This window comes from Galleria mellonella, unplaced genomic scaffold, assembly GCF_026898425.1.
Source record: "Galleria mellonella isolate WM207_F2 unplaced genomic scaffold, CSIRO_AGI_GalMel_v1 utg40, whole genome shotgun sequence".
NCBI classification, from domain to species: Eukaryota; Metazoa; Arthropoda; class Insecta; order Lepidoptera; family Pyralidae; genus Galleria; species Galleria mellonella.
Genome location: NW_026442094.1, coordinates 6279862 through 6302631, shown reverse-complemented (window position 1 = coordinate 6302631; position 22770 = coordinate 6279862). Strand labels below are relative to the sequence as shown.

The window sequence follows — 22770 nt, the reverse complement described above, 5'->3', positions numbered from 1 at the left end:
TCTTCGTCATCAGATGATAATAATAAGTCAGAAAGATCTCCTTCATGTTATCATACTTGTAACGCCTCCAATGAGGACATATTGGTGTTTTTGCATCTGAAAATATAAGTAAACAATATCATAATTCATTTTATATATTTATCTTACAAAAATGATTAATAAAACGTTAAAAATATAAACAAAACATATTTTTTTAAAAAACCGTGAACAATGAGAAAAACTCAGTTAAATCCTGATGGGAACAATTGAGCACAAATATAAAAATCGAGATTACCAATATAAGGTAATAAAAAAATACACAAATATTACGTTACACATGACCCCAATAATATTAGATATTCGTTTATATTTTTTCCAGATGATTTCATGCACTAATTTAATTTTTTTTAAATAAAATATAAAGCTCACCTGTACAGTTCAAATCACGCACGGACACTAGTCGCAAATTGTCGAAAAACGCTAGAATATCCTAAAAAATGGCGTAAGTAGTATTAAATTGAGTAGTTTATTAGTGAACAAACGAATACAACCCCTTTTCAATCGGAAAGCTTGAGAGTTTAATATTTATTTTTTAAATTATATCTTATGTCTACAATTGTGCACGCCAGTTCTGAAAGGGTTAAGTAATATTATTATACATTTACTGTGCTATGACGTGGCATGTGCATAGAAATCATGTACATCTAGATGATATATTATAATTTCTATTCCCTTATTGTAATACTTTCAAAAATAATAAATACAGTTTTAATACGATGAGATACAGAAGGCAAGCAATCGCTAAACAGTCTTTTGGAAAAAACTTTGGGTAGACAAAATTGAGAAAAAAGACAAAATGTAGGTATCACACTATTATATATTAATATACACATATATAAATGAACAAATATATATAAATTAAATATATACACAAACTTATTTAATAGTACACATATAACAGAAGTGAATAAAGGAGGAAGGTGATGTGAGGACACAGAAAAACGGTACTAATCAAATTTTTGTAATGTACCTAATTATTTTAACAGAATATATCAAACTTTCAAGGGTCAAGGAACTATGTAAAGCAGTAGTTTTGTCTGATATATTGTGATATGTACGAATACGCTCTCAGTATTATGCTGCTCTTGTTATAGGTGCTATTCATGTTTTATTTATGGCTTGTGTTAATATTGTGGAATTCGTCACGATGGACCATTTAACTTTACCATAGGGAGACTTTGTACAAAAGTCGATTGCTTGAGTATCTCTGTCCCATTCGTGTTTCTACCGTGAATCAGTTGTGTTTGCATGGCTGTGTTTCGGTTTGAAGGGTAGGATATGGCGTGAATTTACAGGGTATGAAGATGTTATTCCTCTGAATAACATCTGAGTCCTCAGGAATGGCAACGCATGGGGGGTATCATGGGCGAAACAGTATACTCTGTTATATCCATGGTACTGCTCATGTCTATAGGCGACGGTTACCGCTTTCCATAAGGTGGGCCGTCAGCTTGTTTGCCATTCTAAGTTGTATAAAAAAAAACTTGAGGGCCTACCATGAAATAATTTCTAAAATATCGGAGCCGAATGAAACAAATTTAATGTTAAAGTTACATAATGTAAACCGTTTAAAAATATTAAAAATGTTAAAATATCGTTCCTTTGTATTATTATGGTAGGATTTATGACGAATGAAATATTAAGCTCCATTTACTTTATTATTTATTTCTGTACGAACAAAAACACGAAATGGAGTCTGAAAATTCGACATTTCATTTCATGGTAGTCCCCCTGATTTCATGGTAGTCTATCATAAACCAGTAATGAAGGCGGGGTTACCATTCCATTACCATGTATTAAAATAAAGTCAATTCCCTTGACCTATTTTGACGACTTCTTCAGGAGTTAACCGTTATGGATTCCAAAGGGAACCCCATAAAGGTCGACCTAACTGAACATATTGTTATGTTAGAAGTAAGGCTGCTAAACCCTATTACTAACAATCATTCCCTCTGTTATCAAGAGTCCTAAACTGAGTAGCCAGTTCCGACGCTGTCAATTAGTATATCAGATCTACACGACGTGACAGGAAAAAAAGTCGAATAGTCAGTTTGTACATAAGGGAATGCATCGACTGGTCAACGCTCAGATAGATCAGTACCGTTGTTTCTAGAAGTAAGGCTGTAGATTGTTGACTTATCACATAAGAAGATCAAAAGATTTGAAATACACTTATTGAAATCAAATTAATACTATTTATACCACAGAAGTGGCTATAGGCTTGATTAGGACGTGCCTACCATGGAATTGCCTGATACTCAACCCAGAATCCAAGGGAAGCTTCACACTTATCTAAGAGTAAATATACGTCTCTAAGGGCCAGATTTAAATTAAAAAATATTTTTGATTTGGATCTGGCCCTTACAGTTTTGATTTGCCTTGGAATTCAGTTCTGGCCCTTACAGCGTTTACGGGAGGAAACTCCTCAGAAACTGCACTGTACGCGACCATATTAAGATACAATGTATAATAGACTATAAAAACAAGAAAAACAATTTCCCACGCTATAAGTTATATTACATAAATGTAAAACTAGGTCAATTGAGCTATTTATAATTAATCAAAAACTAGAAGGCCTTTTGAGAATACAAAAGTCGAGCAATGAATCAAAAGTGTTGACAGCGTTTCGGAAAATAGACCACAAATCAAATACTTAAAAGTTGTGGAAGATTTCGCTATAAAATTAATAATAGATTGTGTTTCATCAGATACTGATGATAGGTTGTTACAGTGTTTGAATTTATTAGCAAGTGGCAAATTAATACGTAAGGAAGAAGGCATACTTGACGTTATTAGTGAGTTTCGAATCCTTAGGTGGATATGAATATTGTTTATGTAGGATGTCAAATATGTAATATCTATTCCAATAAAGCATTACAATCTCTTAATGCTTTTGTTAAAACAGACAGTAATTCAAATTAAATGTACATAAATGTTTATCGATTTGCCTTGGAATTACTGGCATATAACTGCGCATGCCAGGGGGGTGGATCTTCACGCAGTCTCTCCAGAAAACCATCGTGGTTCAATCAATTAATTAAATTCGCCACTCTGGACTTTCCAACTTGACTTCAGACTTATTATCTAATGGAGAATGCTCCTTTAATGCAAAATGTTTTCCGGGATACCACAACTTGTTTTGTTCGGCATTCAAACAACTGATATTCCCGAAAATTTCGGTACCTTCAACTATTATGTATTAGGAGATACAAGGATCATGAGTTTAGCTTGACGAATTTTCAATATTTCTGACTGATTACTTAAAAAGGTGTTCTGATAACGAACTAAAACCTTATTCATGCAATCATATTCTCATTCAATTTTCGTTAAAAATTTGGATTTTGGTGGCAAAAAAAGTATTTGAAAAATTCCAAAGCAAAATATGTTTAGAATATTTTTAGTGATAAATTTATACACAATGTATTTTTTCATTATCCTTTTAGTTCGCTATTAAAGATTTTTTTTAAATAATCAATCAGTAATGTTAAAAAATGTTCAGTTGTTTTTGAAAAATGACTGATAGTTGCGACGTTGCCACTTAAATTTGTGCTCCTAGAAAGTTCCACGTAATTTTTAGTAGTCCGAAGTCTAGCTATATTTAGATATCTCCGACTCCAAAGCGGCGAGTAAGATATTTAATTATAACCGGATTTAGGATTTGAACCTTTTATAGTAAGTCACATCCAAATGGAGCAGTTTCTTAATTCGTCAATATTTCGTGATTGTTAAGCGATTCTAATGTCAATTCTGAACTGTTTCATCATCATCGTCATCATTTTAGCCAGCATCTATCTAGTGCTAGTCATAGGTCTTTCCCAAAACCTTTCACCATGTGCGATCCTCTGCTTTACGCATCCCTCCATTTCATTGGTCCTTCGTCGGTCGGTCAGTCATCCTGTACGCAATCTCCACTTCATCACCTTTCTTCCCCATTTACCGTAGCTGAATCGAGAAATATGACCGGTTCAAATCTGCTTTGTTTATACGGTCAATATGTTACTTCCCTTATGACCTTTATTATGACTGAAGCCACAATTTTTCTTTGTAGAATAAAATCTACTTATCATATTATTTTCTTTTTCTCATATAATGTGTATATAAAATATCTTGTTGTCTACCGTTATTTTAATTTTTCATTTAATAATAAGAATAATGAGATTTCTAATGGAATATTAGTTTTGTCACGACCTAAGTCGTGTGTTTTTATTTTTTATGGAGCAAAATCTTGTTAACATATAATGAATTTACTACCAGCATATTTTCAACGCTCAGAACTAGCTCCATTGATGGAGATATTCTTTTATATAACATAATTTCCAATGGAAATATGATATTAACTATTTTCTCTTAGTTTCCCTCTCACCGTGTATACGAGTGCACGTTGTCTGTTATTTCCAAGTACGTGGTTAATTAGCTAAGTAAAGAATTACGCAACCATGTAGCGGGTTCGATGCTCGATTCACTTTCATTGGAATTTCTCGTGTCTTTCGGGACGTGTGGGAGTATTGATTGAATCGATGTAATTTGTTTATAATATACTTAAAATGCTGTTATAATTGAAAATAAAAATACTGTTATGTGGTATAAAGAAATAAACGTGTACGTATCATGACTGTGTGTGCGGTCCCTGTTAAATTCCATTATCTTAGAAATTTTGGATAGATAAATAGATACTCTTTATTAATTCCTCCAAAACACTACAATAGTAAACTTATTATATACAAACAATTACAAGAAATGATCAAATTGAGAAAACAATGAGCGACCTTATCGCTAAAAGTGATCTTTTTCAGGCAACCTCTAGATGGATAGGAAATCCTTCCATAGGTGTCCTGTATCCTTCGTCAAAAGGGAAACATATATTCAACATGTATATAAATCTTTAAGCCATATTTACGTTACCATAAATTTAATCTTCTGCGTCCATTTTTTCCTTAAAAGTTACAACATATTACTCTAACTCTATCCAGTCTTGTCAAACCTTCAATCTAAGAATACAACAACACTCGCATTATTGGACAAAATTCCTTTACGCGAAACAATTTATCTTAGTCAACTAACAAATGGTAAAACTTATAAGTGTATTATCCCTGATCATTTATAACTCTTCATACCCTTCACAGAGAAAGCCGTAAAAACTGGACAACAGAAACAACGGCGGTCACTAGTGTTGCCAGGTCCGATTTGCTTTAAATCGGTACATGAGGTCAAAAAAAAATCGGGATTTAGGGTTACAGATCGGGACAATAAACAAAAAATAAGGGGCTTTTAACTCTGAGTTTAATTTATTGTGTTTTAAACTACTAGTGCAAGTACAGTATTATATTAATTACCTAAATTAAACATGTATTTAAACATGTAATCAGTCTTGCTGGACTAGTAGAAATTATAAAATAAAATCATACTTTATGTGTAAATATACATAATACGTAGCGTAAATATATATTTTTTTATGAAAAAACTTTTTAATTTTTTTAATAATCCGGACATTTAGCATTCCGATCAGGTACAAATCGGGACGCGTCCCCAGACCCCTGAAAATCGGGACGTCCCACTCAAATCGGGAAAACTGGCAACACTAGCGGTCACCCGCAGCTCGGCATGCGCGGCGCGTGCGCGTCCCGTTACGCTACCGTTTTTGCGATCACCGTCTCTGATACAGCTATTTTGATTCATGCTGTCTCACTCGCACACGCTCTTAATGCTAATATGGACAGACAACGATCTATAATAATCTATTTGTAATTCAAGTTTTATATCTCATTCTATTTATTGTTTGCTTGGAAATTTTTGTAAACTATAAAAAGATTTAAGAGGATAGCCAATGACCTCTAGTTCGCAAGCGGTATTGACCCTGATGTATTACAATAGGGTTGTGTCTTGCTTGAATAATAATTGGACTATAATTTTACAAAGGAAATACATGTGTTTCTTTATTGGAACTAAGTTCAAAATGGTTCGCGTCTTATGACATAAATTATCAATCAGCACTATATTTATATAGTACAGTTCACCGGCGCAAAGAAAGAAATCTTGAAATAAATTAAGCTGTCGAAAATAACAGGATAATATTTAGCTGAATCTAATAATGCTAATACCCACTTCTCTGAGACACCCATGCCCAGCAGTGGACTACCAATACACTATTAGGATTGATGAATGCACACCCAATATCAACCCGATGGATGTTGATAGATTAAACGATTAAACAAACAAGGTAATGATGATTTCAAATGCAACACAAAAAATTGGTTACATTATCAACAGCAGGGCATTTAAAAGAAACCAATGATCTGTATTACGATAACTATCTAATCAATAGATATTTGCAATTTAAGTTGAGTAAACCGAGAATTCATTTTATGTCATCAAATAAGCTATTTAAAGTTTTTATTATAGTTTTTGCGGACGTTACAGTTTCGAAAGGGAGTTTGTTACTGTACAAGGCCCGTTTCAGATTTCAATAGATACTGATTTTATTTTCTATCTCATCTGGCGTGGCGCAAAAACTTACTAGCTTGTTTGTTGGCCAAATATCTCACCACAATGATTTGGGAGAATTTTAGTAAAAAGATTTCATCTATTTAATTAAACTATATTACATACATTTTTGGCAACCTAGTAAAACCCCCTAAGAGGATTATGTTTAGCACAGTTTGAGCAATTAAAGGCTGAATATAAACTTTTTTGAATTTTTTTTTTTTTGTGAAAAGCACATCGGAGTCCGTTGCGTAATTCGGCAAAACTAAGACAAAAATAAAGTAAGTAAAAAGTCGAGTCTGATTTTTTTTATAATATTCAATTCTGCCTTTCAGTGTTTCCAACATTTATTTATTTATACCTCTTTATTGCACCAAGAACAAAAATATATACTGACAATTAGAAAATTCAAGTGAAATACAGTATACATACAGTACAGACCAAAAAATATACCTAACATATTTATATGTTACTATTCAGCTTATTACATCTTACTTCATGCTTCTTGTTTCCTATTTCACCCATTTTCTCTCACTCTTGAGAGGGTAAATTTAAAAATACCTAATAATACGAATCCAGTTCAGCAGATTTAACTGTGAATTTATTAAATAAGTCATCTTTTTTTTTTTAAAAGGTAAAAATACAAGTTCCTACACCTACAGACCACGGCGCGTCGAGCTAGTTAGCTATCAAATTAGAATTAGAAACTCGAAATTTCTGAAGTTTTACGACCCCTGTTCCTTTAGTAGAGCATATAACAAAAAATATGCTAATGATTTCTATTTTACCCTGTTCTAAAGTAAAGGTCTTGTACATTTATGATATGCGACTCCAGCCTCCTGAGTCACTACAGTTTCTAACCAATGTCCCCTCCGCAACTCCAGTCTCTCTCATTTCCCTTTTCCTATAATTCCTTCATTTCTTTTTTACCAACTTTCTTAACTTACTACCAACGTTCCTTTCCTCTTTTCTCGATCTTTTCCTTCATACTATAGATGGCAAATATCACTGATAAATGCATTTCCAAAGTGGTATAAATGGTAGGATAAAAATATATTTCTTCGCCCTTAAGTAATCAGGATAACGACGGGAAAATAGTGTAAATTCTATTTCAAACTGTATATTGATAATATCAGGTAACATAATTTTTCTGTATTCATCGTAAACTCGTTCATTCAGTGGCCTCTTACATTATATATGAGTATGTTATTTGTCGACCTCGATCCTTCCTCATGCCAGCGTCTGAGCCTGCGGCCGCGATCATCTTAAATGTCAAACTGATGTTTAATTAAACACGAACACTTTTAAGAGCGTCTACACTGTATAATCCGTATTAGGAAATATTTCGAATAAAAAATAGATAGATAGATACTCTTTATTGTTTTCTCTATAAGATAATAATAGTAAACTTACTATAAATACAAACAATTACAAGAAAATATGACATCGAGAAAACAATGGGTGACCCTATCGCTAAGAGTGATTTCTTCCAGGCAACCTTTGGATGGAGAAGAATAATTATAAACAGTGCGACTGGCGACACGAATCTCTGTTCGTCATTTTAAATACTATTAATATATAGATATAATACGTACGACAAAGTGAATGTATAAATGTACGTTTTAAGTTATTGATACGAAAATAGTTCCTGTATTTCTCCAATAGATGGAGTTAAAAAAATTAAAATACACTCCCAATCATCTCTAAATAAGTCGATTGCAAAAAACTAATATAGAAATAAAATGTAAATTTACAGAGTGGTACTTACATATTTTTTTAAATTACCCATGTCATCTATCTTCCTATAGTCATAAGTCATCATTCCATTATTGGGGTGAACTCCTAAAAAATAGAGTAGTCAAAAACAGTTGTTTTTAACCACTCTATTTTATAATGATGATGATTTAATGACGATATGACTATGACGGTTGCCGTCATTTTTAACTTTGACACTTGATTATATTTCACTTACCGAATCGAATATAGTCGTTGGCATACCCAACGCCTTCACTCGAATTAACTCGGTTTGTAATTAGAGTTTTCTATTATCAGAGAGTTAGTTAAAAAATTTAAAAATAAATTTTTATTGTACCCATATCTGAAGTAGAAGCAAATAATACATTACATTACATTAGTTTGAACACTAGATTTTCAACCGACTTAAAAAAAGAAGGGAAACCCCCTTCTTTTTTCAATTCGATTGTTTTTTTTTTATGTTTGTGACCTCATAACTCCATCATTACTAAATCGATTTGAAAAAATATTTTTTTAGCTGAAAGAATAGCCTTTTAGATTTATTCCATAGACATTATATAACTGGTTTTGCCACGATCGAAGTCGATTTCTTTTTTTTTTTTGTGAAACATAATTTATTATAGTTTAAGAGAATAATATGTTTTTATGATTATTTCTAATTTACATAGGGTTATTTCTTTATAGTATCAATAAAACTAAATTAAACGTGGGCAGAGCACAATACTTGTACCATCTTTATATGGTTTAACCTTATTAATTAATCCACTGACGCCTGCGCATAGTATATACACCGTTACATAAACATACACACGGTTTTCTCTTGTTAGCCCTTTGTCCTTGTTGACCTAATCCACAGTTGCATTGAATTTGAATTTTATCGTCATATATATACGGTTGTTTAATGTTTCTACGCGTTGAGGTTACACGCCACAAGATACTGTCTTTGAAGTAGAAAGTGTCCCATGATAAGGGTAAGTATGTTTTCGAGATAACTGGGATAAAATTAATGTTATTATTGATTCAGTACTATTAAGTATGTTATATATTAGTTAGACTTATAGTATGACTAGCTTTAGCTCGCGACTGCATCCGTGCGAGCTGGATACATATCACTCGTCATCGTTGCCTTGCTTTCCCCCATTTATTTGGAGTCGGCGCAGTACGTCTTGTTCTTCCACAAATTCTTGTCAACTTTCATTCCCTGGCTCAATCCTCTTTTATGTATATCGTCTTTAATACAGCCCTCCATCTTTCCTTCGATTGTCTCCTTTACATTTGTACTTTGGATTGTACTCTTTACATCCCTCTACTTTCATACGCACTTTCTTTAAAACGTGGCGCATGGCGTGACCATACCAAGACATTCTGTTACTTCACGGAGTGGGATAAAAAACCTTTTACATCCAATATAGTCTATATAACAAATATTACAGCGAATTCACCAAGAGCTAACAAACAAATAAACTCACTTACACGCTTTTTATAATGGATTATTCATACAAATCCTAAGTCAAAATGAGTCAAAATTTTTGTTAGCTTTTCTTGTGAAATAAAAGGATCAAATTTTTGTTGTATATTGATCTTTATTTCTTCGGTAAAAATGTTTAATTTCATTGATAGAAATTGGCAAAGACGATAAAGAAAATACAGTGAAATAGTCGAACATCAACTAAACCATAATAACCCGTTATTCACTTTATAAATTGTTATATTTGTTATTATATTTCTGTAGATTATGCTACAATAAATTCTCTTTAATCGAGTGAATTACAATAATAGTAATAATATCAGAAATCGTTACCGGTTACCCAGGTGTCCTATAATTGACTGTAATGTTGGCCACTGCGCGTGCGCACAATACAGCCATTTCTCCGTGCGCACGCCCTGCTGTTGCTCTGAAATTGTCACATTATAAGGCCAACCTTTCAAAGTTTAAAACATGAACACTTAAAGATAATCTTACAACGTTGCAACATTACATGATGATACGTTAATTTCGTCAGTGACTGTACTTATCGTGTCACAATTTTTTTTTTTGATGTAGTTGATCGGTGACTTTTGACAGAATTGGGATCAAATATAAATAAATTCAAATACATATTACAAATATAATAAAATTGTAACTGGAGGATGTCTGTACATGTATTTAAGAGAAATTCATATGAAAGGTCTTAATAAGACCAAAACAATAAATTATTGAAATTTTGTCTGCCTGTATTTTTCTTTCGATATTACATAAAGACTATTACACCAAATTGGATACCATTTTTATAGTTATATTTTTAAAGGTCTAACTTAGAATCTGGTGTATGTTTTGTCTTGAAATGTTCTCTAGAAATACTTTATTTCTGTTTGTTGATCAGTCGATGCAAACTCCTTTACATCCTTTTATAGTATACTATTTTAAAAATTTTAATTTTAATGTTTCCATTTATTTGGTTTATATCTTTTGACACTATCTTCATATTTTGGGTCACTGTACAATATATTTCTTTTTTAAAATCCTTGTATTCACCTTTTTTTTTTTTGGTGAATGAAAATGGTATGGTAACCCCGCCTGCGCTAACGGGATACGCTGACGGAGCACCAGTGAAGGGTGATAGATGAGAATGAAAACAGGCCAGTGAGCCCATCATGATGAATTCATCAGGAATTAACCATGATAGTTTCCACGGGGAACCACGAGGAGGTCGACCTGGTTGGGTATATTACTAGCAATGGGATTTTCAGTCTCCATTACTAACAATCCCTTTCCCCCCTAATGTATTCACCATTTGTTACCTCATCACAGTCCTTCGCTTCGTAACAATATCATAGGTTTTCCTATTTCTGAAAACCACACGTACAAAGCAACGATCAGAAGCTTGTATTAAATATAAGTTAAAGCGACGGGTTATGTCATAGCGTGATATGATGATTAATATACGAATTATGAAATCGACCCGAGACGAAATATCATTAATTAATAAAACTATTTTGACATGCTAAAACTACACGCATAATGAAATGGCAATCCGTTAACTCGGCTTAGACTTCGAATGACTAAATATCTTATAAATTTGATCATTTCATGCAAACACTAGTATGTATAATTTATTATAAAATTTATGAATTAAGACAAACCTGATTTAGTATCCAATATATACGTATCTGGACACAGTACTGAAACATCCTTATCGTGTTGATATATATTTATCTTGATGTATGATATATAAATCACCTCACATCACTTAATACGGTTTGTTGTCTCACTATCTCACCCTTCTAATCTGTTAAAAATAGACCGCCAATCTAAATACAATCGCATTCGGTACACGCAGCGTACGTTTTTTGCGACCGCATAACTTCTAAATGCGACCCTAAAAACAGTAGCGTTATTTTAAGGTACAAAACGTTAAAGTTACAAAGTAACAGTAATTATAACACGTTATCGATGAAGAAATGTTATCTGTCATATGTCATTTGTTTCATTCCGTCAAATCCACCGTGCGTAGGGAGGGACGGCGGTATCGGGTAGTCTCGACAGCGGCGCGCTGAGGTACGGACGTGCGCGAGGAACATTTGCAATAACGGTTATTCATTGATAAATATCCGAACGATTGTGAACTTTATCGTTCCCGTGTTATTGTTGCGAATCAGTCGACCGTGGAATTCTTATTTTCGGGTAATTAACGCACTCTCGTTGTTAAGCTATTGTGTTTATGTGAACGTTACATAAGTGATTTGTTGCAAAAGCCTTCTGTACGTGCTATGTCAGTTATATACAGTTCTAAATCGGAGCAGATGTTAAACTACTTTGGCTACAATAGTTGTTTCTTTTTTGTCTGAACGTATAACCATGAAACTTTTTGTTGCCCGTTCGAATATTTAATTTTTCTTAAAATTACCTTACACAATTGCTTTATAAATTTTCTATCTGATTATCAGACGTGGTCAATATTTAAAATTTCGTTCTACTGCTCATTTACTTTTAAAACACCATTAAGTTTCGACACACTTTTTTTTTTATTACTGCAAGTTGCCTACCTGAGGCAGCGGCACTTGAATGACGTGGAAAAAAAAATCTTACAAAAAAGGAACTCCACTATCCAGTAGGTACATAATAGCGTACTTATTGTAATGTTTTAACACAATACTATTATTTTACAGGTAAAGGGGACGCGTAAAATGAGACCAGACCAAGTTCATCAGTGAAGTGACAGTGTTGTGCGCAACGGTTATAAATAACGCGTTAATAGTGATTAGCTGTTGATCAGCCATATATAATGTGAGACGGTTCTTGTAGTGAAGTGTGTAAAAATGCCATCGGACAGTGGTTCAACGTGGTCACCGCCGGCGTCTAACAGCGAGAGGAGATTGAGCAACTCTTCAGATGGCAGCGCCGGCAGCGGTTACTCTAAAGCTGTAAGTACATATAAATGTACTCTTTTAACGTCCTTCTTGTTGGCTCCATGAGCGATTTGTTTATATTGAGTCGTTGTCTTGTTATTTTCTTTATCAGTTTTTATCTTGCGGCGTTATTTCACATAAACAAATGATTGATTAGAAAATTGTCTTCATTTATCTTTGAATAGGTACTTAATTTTTTTTTTATAATGTACTAGACGAAACAACATATACTAGCGACCCGCTCCGGCTTCGCACGGATGCAATGCTAAATACTAAATAGCGTCGCCGACCCCTATTACATTACGACATTATATTATGCATGTATTATACATATAAACTTTCCTCTTGAATCACGCTATCTATTAAAAAATCCGTTGCGTAGTTTTAAAGATCTAAGCATACATAGGGGCATACAGACAGGAATCGACTTTATATCGGCGTGATAGTGATACCGACACATATCTTACAAATATAAAATTTTATACTGGCAGCAAATAAATTTAAAGAAGTCGAAAAATATTTTTGGACAGAGATAAAAACAACGCTGATGGTTTTAGATGAACATAAACTAGAAAGTCTAAATAATCTTCCACCGATAACACCTGACGTGATAAAACACGGCACCAAGATAAAGATACAATGGGGCTGTGTAAGAAAATCTCAGTAAAATATATGGGGGGAAAGGCATTGTTAGTAATGGAGACTAAGAATCCCATTGCTAGCAATATACCCAACCAGGTCGACCTCCTCGCGGTTCTCCCTAGAAACTATCATGGTTAATTCCTGATGAATTCATCACGATGGGCTAACTGGCCTGTTTTCATTCTCATCTATCACCCTTCACTGGTGCTCCGCCAGCGTATACCGTTAGCGCAGGCGGGGCTACCATACCATTTTCATCCATAAAAAAAAAAGTATATTATTTAATACGATTCTATACATAGCGTTGTTATTACAAAATATTAAATCAATAGCACTGCCATATCTTGACCATAAACAGAAGTCACAACCGAGATCAATGACAACAACTGTGTCATAACAATCACTGCAACTTGTGGTTTGATTAAGTCCCAAGTACCTGAGATATCGTTCAGTTCCTTATAGCCTGTGACCCACTAATGCTTTCAATCGACAAGGAGAGTGTGAGAAAAATATTTCGTCATCCATCCTACGGCCTACTGATCAAAATTACAGCGGAAACACAGATCTTCATTTTATCATTCTATCCGGCATATCATTTAATTCTATTTACATTATCTCATTTTGTATCATCTTTAACTTTACGGCTGGTTTATACTTGCACGAGACATTTAACCGTTCTACCGCTTATACAACGAATTGTGACCCTATAATTTCATTTCTATATCTGTTGAAACCAAAACACAATCATGCAAACAACTGCTACACGAAAAAAAAAACAAATGGGATAGAAGAGCTCCCTGCCGAGGTTTTCCCAAGAGACTACAGCATGGGGTTCTTCAAAAGGGGGGTAAAGAGATTTCTTCAGGGTCGGCAACGCGCGCGTAATACTTCTGGTATTGTAGGCGTTCATAGGCTACGGTAACCACTTACCATCAGGTGGGCCGTATGTTTGTTTGCCATCTCAGTGGTATAAAAAAAATTAAATATCTGTCAAACATTTTAAAAGAGGTTACATAAAATTAACTATTGAATATTCAGTCATCTACCCAATTAATAAGAAACTTACATTAAGTATGTTAATGACTAAAATAAATTAACATATACCAGTATTCAATGTAAAAATGTGAAAAAAAAGTGAAAAATACTCAGAAGTTCCTTTAGACTCGATTATTGTAATAGAAGTGACTAATGACTATCTTGTGTATAAACTCACTAATACTGGGGGGAAGGGATTGTTAGCAATGGAGTTTGACAGCCCCATTGCTAGCAATATGCCCTATCAGGTCGACCTCTACGTGGTTCCCCCTGGAAACCATCGTGAACAATTCTCGTTGAATTCGTCACGATTGGCTAAATGACCTGTTTCATCCTCATCTATCATCCTTCACTGGCCCTATCAGCGTATACCGATAGCGCGGGTGGGGTTACAATTTTATTATCACCTATAAAAAAAAACTCGGTAATACTGAACAAAATGTTTTTAAAATTTTATTAAAAGAAATGAAATAGCAAATCATAACAAACAATATAACAGAAGCTGCTGAAACGTAAAAAATTATCGCGATCATGTAGAGGCGAACTAATTTAATATTAAACTCGTAATGTAGTCGATGTCTCTAATATATAAAATTCTCGTGTCGCGGTGTTTGTTACCAAACTCCTCCGAAACGGCTTTACCGATTTTTATGAAATTTTGTATGCATATCGGGTAGGTCTGAGAATCGGCCAACATCTATTTTTCATACCCTTAAGGATAAGGATGACCTACCCTTAAAGTTTTTTTTTTGACAAAATTTTACATTTTTATTTTATTATGATTTAGCAAACAAATCCAAATTTTCAAGCTTTGACAATCAACCGCTGTTTTTTAATCGCGATTTTTATATACCGCAATAGGGTTGCAAGATGGCAATCGAATATTGTAGTAGGATAAATTTTCATGTATAGTTCTCGAAATAATGTATATGGTAAATCAACGTTTGCCGAGTCAGCTAATATGTATATAAAACTGTTCACGCAAAACGAATCCGTCAAGTCTAGATTACATTTTACAACTTTTTTTTGTAGTGTCCAGCTTGCTATTGATTAGCGACAGCAAAACCAATATTAGTTACAATTCTGGGGTACGGCAACCGTTAAGGAGAAAAATAAAAACTATAAATCACCCACCGAGGTGGAAAGAAAAACTGTTATTGCTTTCACTCTCAATACTACGTTTAAATTGGCTTTTCTTATTTCTCTAGCTTCTAATCAGCCGATTATTTACGCTAACTTGTTAGATGTTGTTAGACAATACAGTAGGTCTGAGTTACGTTCATAATGGGATTATAAAAAAAATATTGTTAATCTGATATTAAATATTGCTATGTTCATTTAGAAATTTGTTCTGTAAATCCAAAAAAAATGCACCTCAGATGGAAATACAGGTCGCAATTTATAATTGAGGTTGAATTTTGGAATCTTTTACAAGTACCAAGTCGCAACCATATTCATCTATCTATACTTATAATAAATCTGTAGAGAGGTCAATTCTGCACATGAAATATATTTCCAAAATAACTATTAGGCGGTGATTAGTGATCGATACTGATGCCAAAAATGCAATCAGTAATATTTTTGTCTGTCTATCTGTCTGTCTGTATGTTCGTTATAGAAACAAAAACTACTCGACGGATTTTAACGAAACTTGGTACAATTATTTTTCATACTCCTGGGCAGGTTATAGTATACTTTTCATCACGCTACGATCAATAGGCGCAGAGCAGTGAAGGGAAATGATAAAAATGTCCACCCGTGCGACGCCGGGACGGGCCGCTAGTTTTCTAATATATTTATGACTTTCCGACAAATGTTCAGCTGTTCGTTTAGAAAGTTTCATATTTACTTATCAAATTTACTTCGTGGATATTTCGACGTACTTTATATAAATTTCTCTTACGTAAATTATTTATAATCGTGCATGATTTAAGATGTCTTTTTACAAAAACAGGAAAATTATATCGGCCCTAAAATCGTACCCTGAGTTACTCCTATTACATTATCACAAGAGCTTAATGTTAAAACGTTATAAAAACACAAGCAATTATTTTATTTACAATATCATTAACTTGACTAGACTTGATAGGGAAGAGAGTAAGAGAATGTGCGATCTGTAACTGCATGCAACATATTACCAATAATTGAGGATGTTCCCAATCAATCACAATTAGTGTATCCTTCCTCGATTCTCACGGTAATGAATTTGCGATTAACCTAATACAACTTCATTATAATCCTTATTTACTGACTCGTATAGTTGTTATTCCAATAGAGGATGTTCAAAGAGAAAATAATAATATGGTTTACGTCGTATTATCGTTTCTGTAAGTTACAAATAACTTGAGAAGAGCTACTTGGAATTTTCCTTTAGTTCAAAAGTTCAAGACGACTTATTTGATTTACCTATCATGTGTAAACAAATCGTAGGAAATAATCAAGAGATCTGTAATATTAGGTGTGATAAACTGCATATTAAAACAATTTTATATTATTGTTATTACAAAACCATTTAAAGATAATTTAAATATTATAAACATATGTATTTCTATATTATATTCATTACTTCAATTTTTTTATTATATGTTAAAAACGTTTTGAAAGTAAAAACGTATAGAAATAAAATATATAATCCCTAACGGTGCATTTTAGTTAGAGGACTAATTTTTAAATCGAATAGAAACGAAATTGTTGTTAACTATCTTAAAATTTGTTACCTTATAATGTAAATGTGAACATAAATACACATATCTCTAGCAAAAAAGGAATAATAAGTACTAACATACAAAATCAAATATTCAAAAAGCATTCTTGATCACCAAACGGATATTACAAGTGATAAAAAATAGCATAATAATGAGGAACGTATTGTAGTATGTCTCGAGCGTGTGAGGTCATCAAGTTATAAACTTGACAAATCAAGTTTTATACCTTTCGCTACAAATTTGCGGGTATTCAAGGGCACAGGGCCTTTCGTGACGAAAACTTCTGACTTGATGCTAATAGATTTAATCAAATTAAGTAGGAAATAAAATTCTTTAATCACAATCTCATTGAATAGCTGTTTAAAGTATGTCGTACTAAATGGAAGTAACTACAAGGTTATAGGCAGTTAATAAATACAAATAGATGTTCTTCAGTATACAAAAGATACCAAAGATAAGGTAAAGACTAAACAACAAAGAGTTGGCTCGATTGGTGTTCTTTCTGGACAAGAAACAACAAAGGATCGCCATGAGTATGACTGTAGAACTGAACTAGCTTGTAAAAATTAACAATGAAGTATATTTCACTATAGCTCTACCATAGTTTCCTTATTAATATATTCGTTATGCAAAACAAAATAAATTCCTATACTATTTCGTTTGATTGCAACAACCATGTGAAGTTTCCTCAGCTGAATACTGGATAATGCAATAAATGCATTAATAACTAACCAAGAAAATTCATTGATGACTCAGTGACTTCACACAATTGTTATTTTTAATGACTTGTTGAGTGTTAACCACAAACCAGTGATTATATTTTAACACTAGGCTGTGTACCGCGAATGCGTTCGTGCGAACCAGTTCTTCTTGAGAAAAAAAATTTAATAATCTATTTTATTAAGGGACAAAGTGAATTTATCTTCGTAAAATCATTTTTAAAAGATACATACATATTCGTTTATTTTTGATGCTAACACCTTGTTTATAATTAAGCATTTGGTCTTATCACTGGATGCAAAGTGTATTCACAATTGACTTTAAAAGAAGATGATAATTTCTCGAGATAAAATGGTGGCGTGAAATTTAGAGGGAAATTTTATTGCAATTTTTTATACTAAAAACCGGAAAATGAATTTTTAAGGCTTTAATTTTAGAGTTAACCGGCTTCCATTCCAGTAATACAACTTTAGTTCTGTCTTAATAATTATGAAATGCAATTTCAAAGTTTTCCTTTATCTCTCGTATCTATTAGACGAAAAATTTACTATGTAAATTTATTTTTAATTACCTTAATACATTAAGGCTTAGCCTCATAAATCTGACAGTTCTTATCTCGTTATAATGTTACTAACTGTAACCGCGTCCTTTAGCACTTAGTAACATAGTCCTTTTGTCCATATGACCAGGATAAAAAATAGCCCGTGTCCTCCGTCTAAGTAGGTGTGTGTACATTAAATTTTACGTCGATTACTTGAATTATTAGGGCGCTAGGAGGAGCCAAATTCTTTTTCACATTTATGTATTTTTCTGTAGAAATATCCATAGAGAATACACTATGAGATTCTTCAAAAAGAATGTATTAAGTTTCATCAGGGTCAGCGACGCTCAGGTGACACTCCTACTGTTGCTGGCATCCATAGACTACAGTAATCGTTTACAATTACGCAGAGTATACTTATTTGCCACATTTGTGGTATAAAAAAAATCTGGTACATAGAAATGTAAATCTGTAAAATTAACCCACGCTTCTCTATCTACACAGATGCTACCATCTGCAAGATATTATTTAACAGTCACTAACCAGATGCCATCTGCGTACAGAATACAGTCCAGCACAATGGCAAAAACCCACACAATCGCTAATCCCCACATCAATGGAATCCCATATCCCCGCCCATTTAATGCACCTGCTATTTGACATTTGCAGGCCGGTCGACCTTCAGTGCTGCACGGATTTAGCCACAAATGCTAAGGGTCAGCCATCTTATTTTGTATTACAACGTGTCTCTCTAGATACTTTCGAAATTGGTCGGAATTTGTCGACACAGTGTAAATTTTATGGTTTACTAGCCGACCTGCCAAACACTTTTCCCGTATTGCTAATTACAAATCCATTTTATTATCTGGATAAAAACTACCAATTTGGAGCAAAATATACAAATTACAAAACATCATTAAAATCGGTCATACGAGTAGTTACGGAGATTAGCGTGAACAAATATCGTGACACGGGATAAATGTTTATTGCTGACCATGAGTTTAAAGTAAGTATATAAACAAAATTAAACCTATAATTTTGTGCATATACTAACATAAATATTCACAATTGACCTTTGTCAACAATATTTTAACTAATATCAAAATGTGAAAGTTTGTTTGTTTATTACCTCTTAGTGTTTTAACTGCATAACCGATCACTATTAAAATTTTGTATACAGGTATATGTAAGATAGAGAAGAAAGTTGGCTACTTTATTTAAAAATATCCCCATTATGCAGACGAAGTCGCTGGTTAAACTAGTATTTCAATAAATAAGTAGGTAATCGCGAAATATCCCGATGCAAATGAAGTCGCGGGTAAAAACTAGTATTGCAATGAATAAGTAGGTAATCGCAATTTCCAATGCTCTCATCGGTCATATGTCGCAGATAAATTGTCACACATACGTCTTGTTTTATCTAGATAGCTCTTACTATGCCTGCATATAATTAATTATAATTAAATACGGATATAATTCATGTTTCTACCGTGAAGTACTTGTGTCTGCATGGCTGTGTTTCGGTTTGAAGGGTGGGATATGGCGTGAATTTACTGAGTACAGAGAAATAACACCTGAGTCTTCAGGAATGGCAACGCATGGGGGGGTATCATGGGCGAAACAGTATACTCTGTTATGTCCATGGTACTGCTCATGTCTATGGTATAGGCGACGGTTACCAATTTCCGTCAGGTGAGCCGTCAGCTTGTTTGCCATTCTAAGTTGTATAAAAAAAAATTAAATCATCATCATTTCAGCCATTATCCGTCCAATGTTGGACATAAGCCTCCCCCATAGACTGCCATAAACAACGGTCCTGAGCCACCTGCATCCACTAACTCCCTGCAACGCATTTCAGGTCGTCACTCCATCTAGTGGAGGGTCGTCCACTGCGTTTACCCGTACGTGGTCGCCATTCAAGAATCTTTCTTCCCCATCGGTTGTCGGTGAAACTAAATAATACATATAAATAAAAATAGCAACGAACAATAATCAAAACTTTTTAATTATTTGGGTGTTATTAACCTTGCCGTGTAGTCCCGGTATAGAATTGGCTACCCCTTGCTTTCCCGTGGGTGTCGTAAGAGGCGACTAAGGGAACTTAATGGTCGAAGGATAGCCAGCAGCGTTCCTCTATAAACATCGCCAAAAGCCTAACAGCGGTTCCAACCCGCCTGTCAAGCGTGGCAACTACTGGCCATCCCCTTTATGGGGGGGCAGGGATTGTTAGTAATGAGCGAGATTAGTCCCCATTGCTATCAATATACTCCATCAGGTCGACCTCCAGGTGGTTCCTTCTGGAAACCATCATGACTAATTTAATGTTGAATTTATCACGATGGGCTAACTGACCTGCCTTTTCATCCTCACCAATCATCCTTCACTAGTATCCCCCCAGTGTATACCGATAGCGCAGGCGGGTTTACCAATCCATTATCATCCATTAAAAAAAACCTTATGGGAGAGGCCTATGATCAGCAGTGGACAGTAAACGGCTAATATGATGATGTGAACGTAGAAAGGAAAGAGTTTATTCATAGAATCATAATACAAAAAATAAATACGATCTCTTCACCAACTCCAAACGAATTTACTTAATTATTTTTTTCTATCAATAGGATTTAATCTCATATTAGTATGGTAGTATACAATTTTTTTACCATTACAGTAGCTGTATTTTTATTTAAAGTAAATACATATAGTTTATGAAAAGAGTTATTAAAATCTGTACAGTTTAACGTAGATTAACAACAAAGAACTAGGCGACTTGAGAGGCGTCTCCTTTTCTTCTCTTAAAAAGCAAACATTGAAGTACATTAGAGGTAGCTAACCTACATACAACGCTTGTGCGGTTTTTGGCCACGGCCCATTGGAAAGAAAGCGAGTTACATAACTAATGCATGTTCTCTGTTAGTTTGTACGTTCTTTGTTTTTGACGTATGTTCATTATATTTTAAGAGGTTTATGTGTAATGTACATATATTTATTACATTATGAAGTGCTTGTGAAATTTCACTTCTAACAGGGGTCAAATCTGAAGCGTCATTCTTTAAATTTAAAATTTTAATTAGATATCTTAGCGAAATCATTATTTTTTAAGTACCAGTTGTTGTTGTATCAGCCATTGATTGTCCACTACTGAACATTGCCTCCCCCATAAGGAAGTATTGTGATGTTTTAAGAGGAAGTTACTGCCCATTACTCCCTTATTTACCATAAGCATCCTTAATCACCTCTTACGACGCCCATGGGGAAAAAAGAGGTGGCCTATCGGGACCTAAACGGGTAGAACTTAAGCTTAAGAACCAATATGAGTTTAAATTTTGTTCATACTAATAACATACGAATGTAAACTAATGGGGTAGTCAAAGACATTTATCAAGTACTAGCTTGTACATGCGACTTCGTCCACATGACCGGCATATGTTCTCTGTATGGGATAAATTAAAGCCTGTGTCCTTCTTCATTTTATGTAGTACGTGTATACCAAATTTCATAGTGATCAGGCAAATGGGAAATGGATAAAAGGTGGCGCTAGAAGGTAACAGATAAACTCTGACATTTATGTAAGGATTTGATATATTATGGTGAATACTTGATATGGCCCATATTTCATCGAGCATATTAGAATACAACGTGGAAGGAGCCGAGCCCACCGACGTTACTCGGATTTATTTGGTTTGGTTTGTCATCGGCGTTAAATTTAGATCGTGATGCACAGAATGACACATTCGGCGACCTATCCGGGTATAATTTTAATTTTAAAGATGCCTAGGAGAGTGGCTCTTCAGAATTTAGAATCGAAACGAAGAAATCAAAGTTTTGGAACTACTTTCATTAGGCACCACATAGGGAAACTTCAAAATCTACATTCCGTATCCAGTACTGGAATCTATTTTAAATAAGATTTTGCTTCGAAAATTAAGATTGTGTTCCAGAATAAAAAACCGAATTCAGTTTAGGCTAAACCAAAACAAAACAAATTTTTGTTTTGTTTTGTTTTGTTTCTGATAAAATTTCCACGCGAACAATCTGTAAGTATATCAAATATCCTTTCACACAAAAATTGAATTTTCCAAATCGGTTTACAACTGACGAAGTTATGAGGTGACAAACATTAAAAAAAATGTAACCGAATAGAGAACTTTTTGAAGTCTGTGAAAACTGACTTTAATCATGGCTATATAAATATGTTACAGTAACACAGGAGTAAGTTCTGTAAATTGCAAAAGAGTTCATTCCCCCAAGGCAAGTAACAAACAAATCTGTCAGTAGAATCATTTTGATCAAGGCTCAAATGAAGAAGAAAAAGACAGCATATGTCACCATCTCATTCTATCTCATAGACTCGCTAGGAATAACGATTCTATCCATAGATTCATTTACCATTTGTCTAAACGTTCAGAGTTATACATATCGTATCATATAATTATAAAGACGAATTGATAATCTTTTGGAAGTTGC

The 22770-nt window shown here is 33.8% G+C and overlaps 1 protein-coding gene and 1 long non-coding RNA gene across 7 annotated transcripts in view; one reads left to right on the top strand and one right to left on the bottom strand.

Annotated features, from left to right (window-relative positions):
* Positions 1-11746, bottom strand: part of LOC128201333 (uncharacterized) — a 46196-nt gene extending 34450 nt beyond the window's left edge. For both annotated transcript variants that reach the window (XR_008253195.1, XR_008253194.1), the window contains exons 1-2: positions 11398-11746; positions 10076-10169 (exon numbers count right to left, since the gene is read on the bottom strand). This is a non-coding gene — a long non-coding RNA (uncharacterized LOC128201333). The remainder of the gene's footprint in view (positions 1-10075; positions 10170-11397) is intronic.
* The window catches only part of LOC113520348 (LIM domain only protein 7), a 244680-nt gene that overhangs the window by 113055 nt on the left and 108855 nt on the right, over positions 1-22770 (top strand). For 2 of the 5 annotated variants that reach the window (XM_031914585.2, XM_031914584.2), the window contains exons 1-2: positions 11763-11938; positions 12424-12678. In XM_031914585.2, the coding sequence (XP_031770445.1) occupies positions 12574-12678 (105 nt within the window). In that variant the 5' untranslated portion in view covers positions 11763-11938; positions 12424-12573. Of the gene's footprint in view, positions 1-11755; positions 12016-12423; positions 12679-22770 lie in introns of those variants that run through there. The other 3 variants (XM_031914581.2, XM_031914583.2, XM_031914582.2) reach the window with 3 other exon arrangements.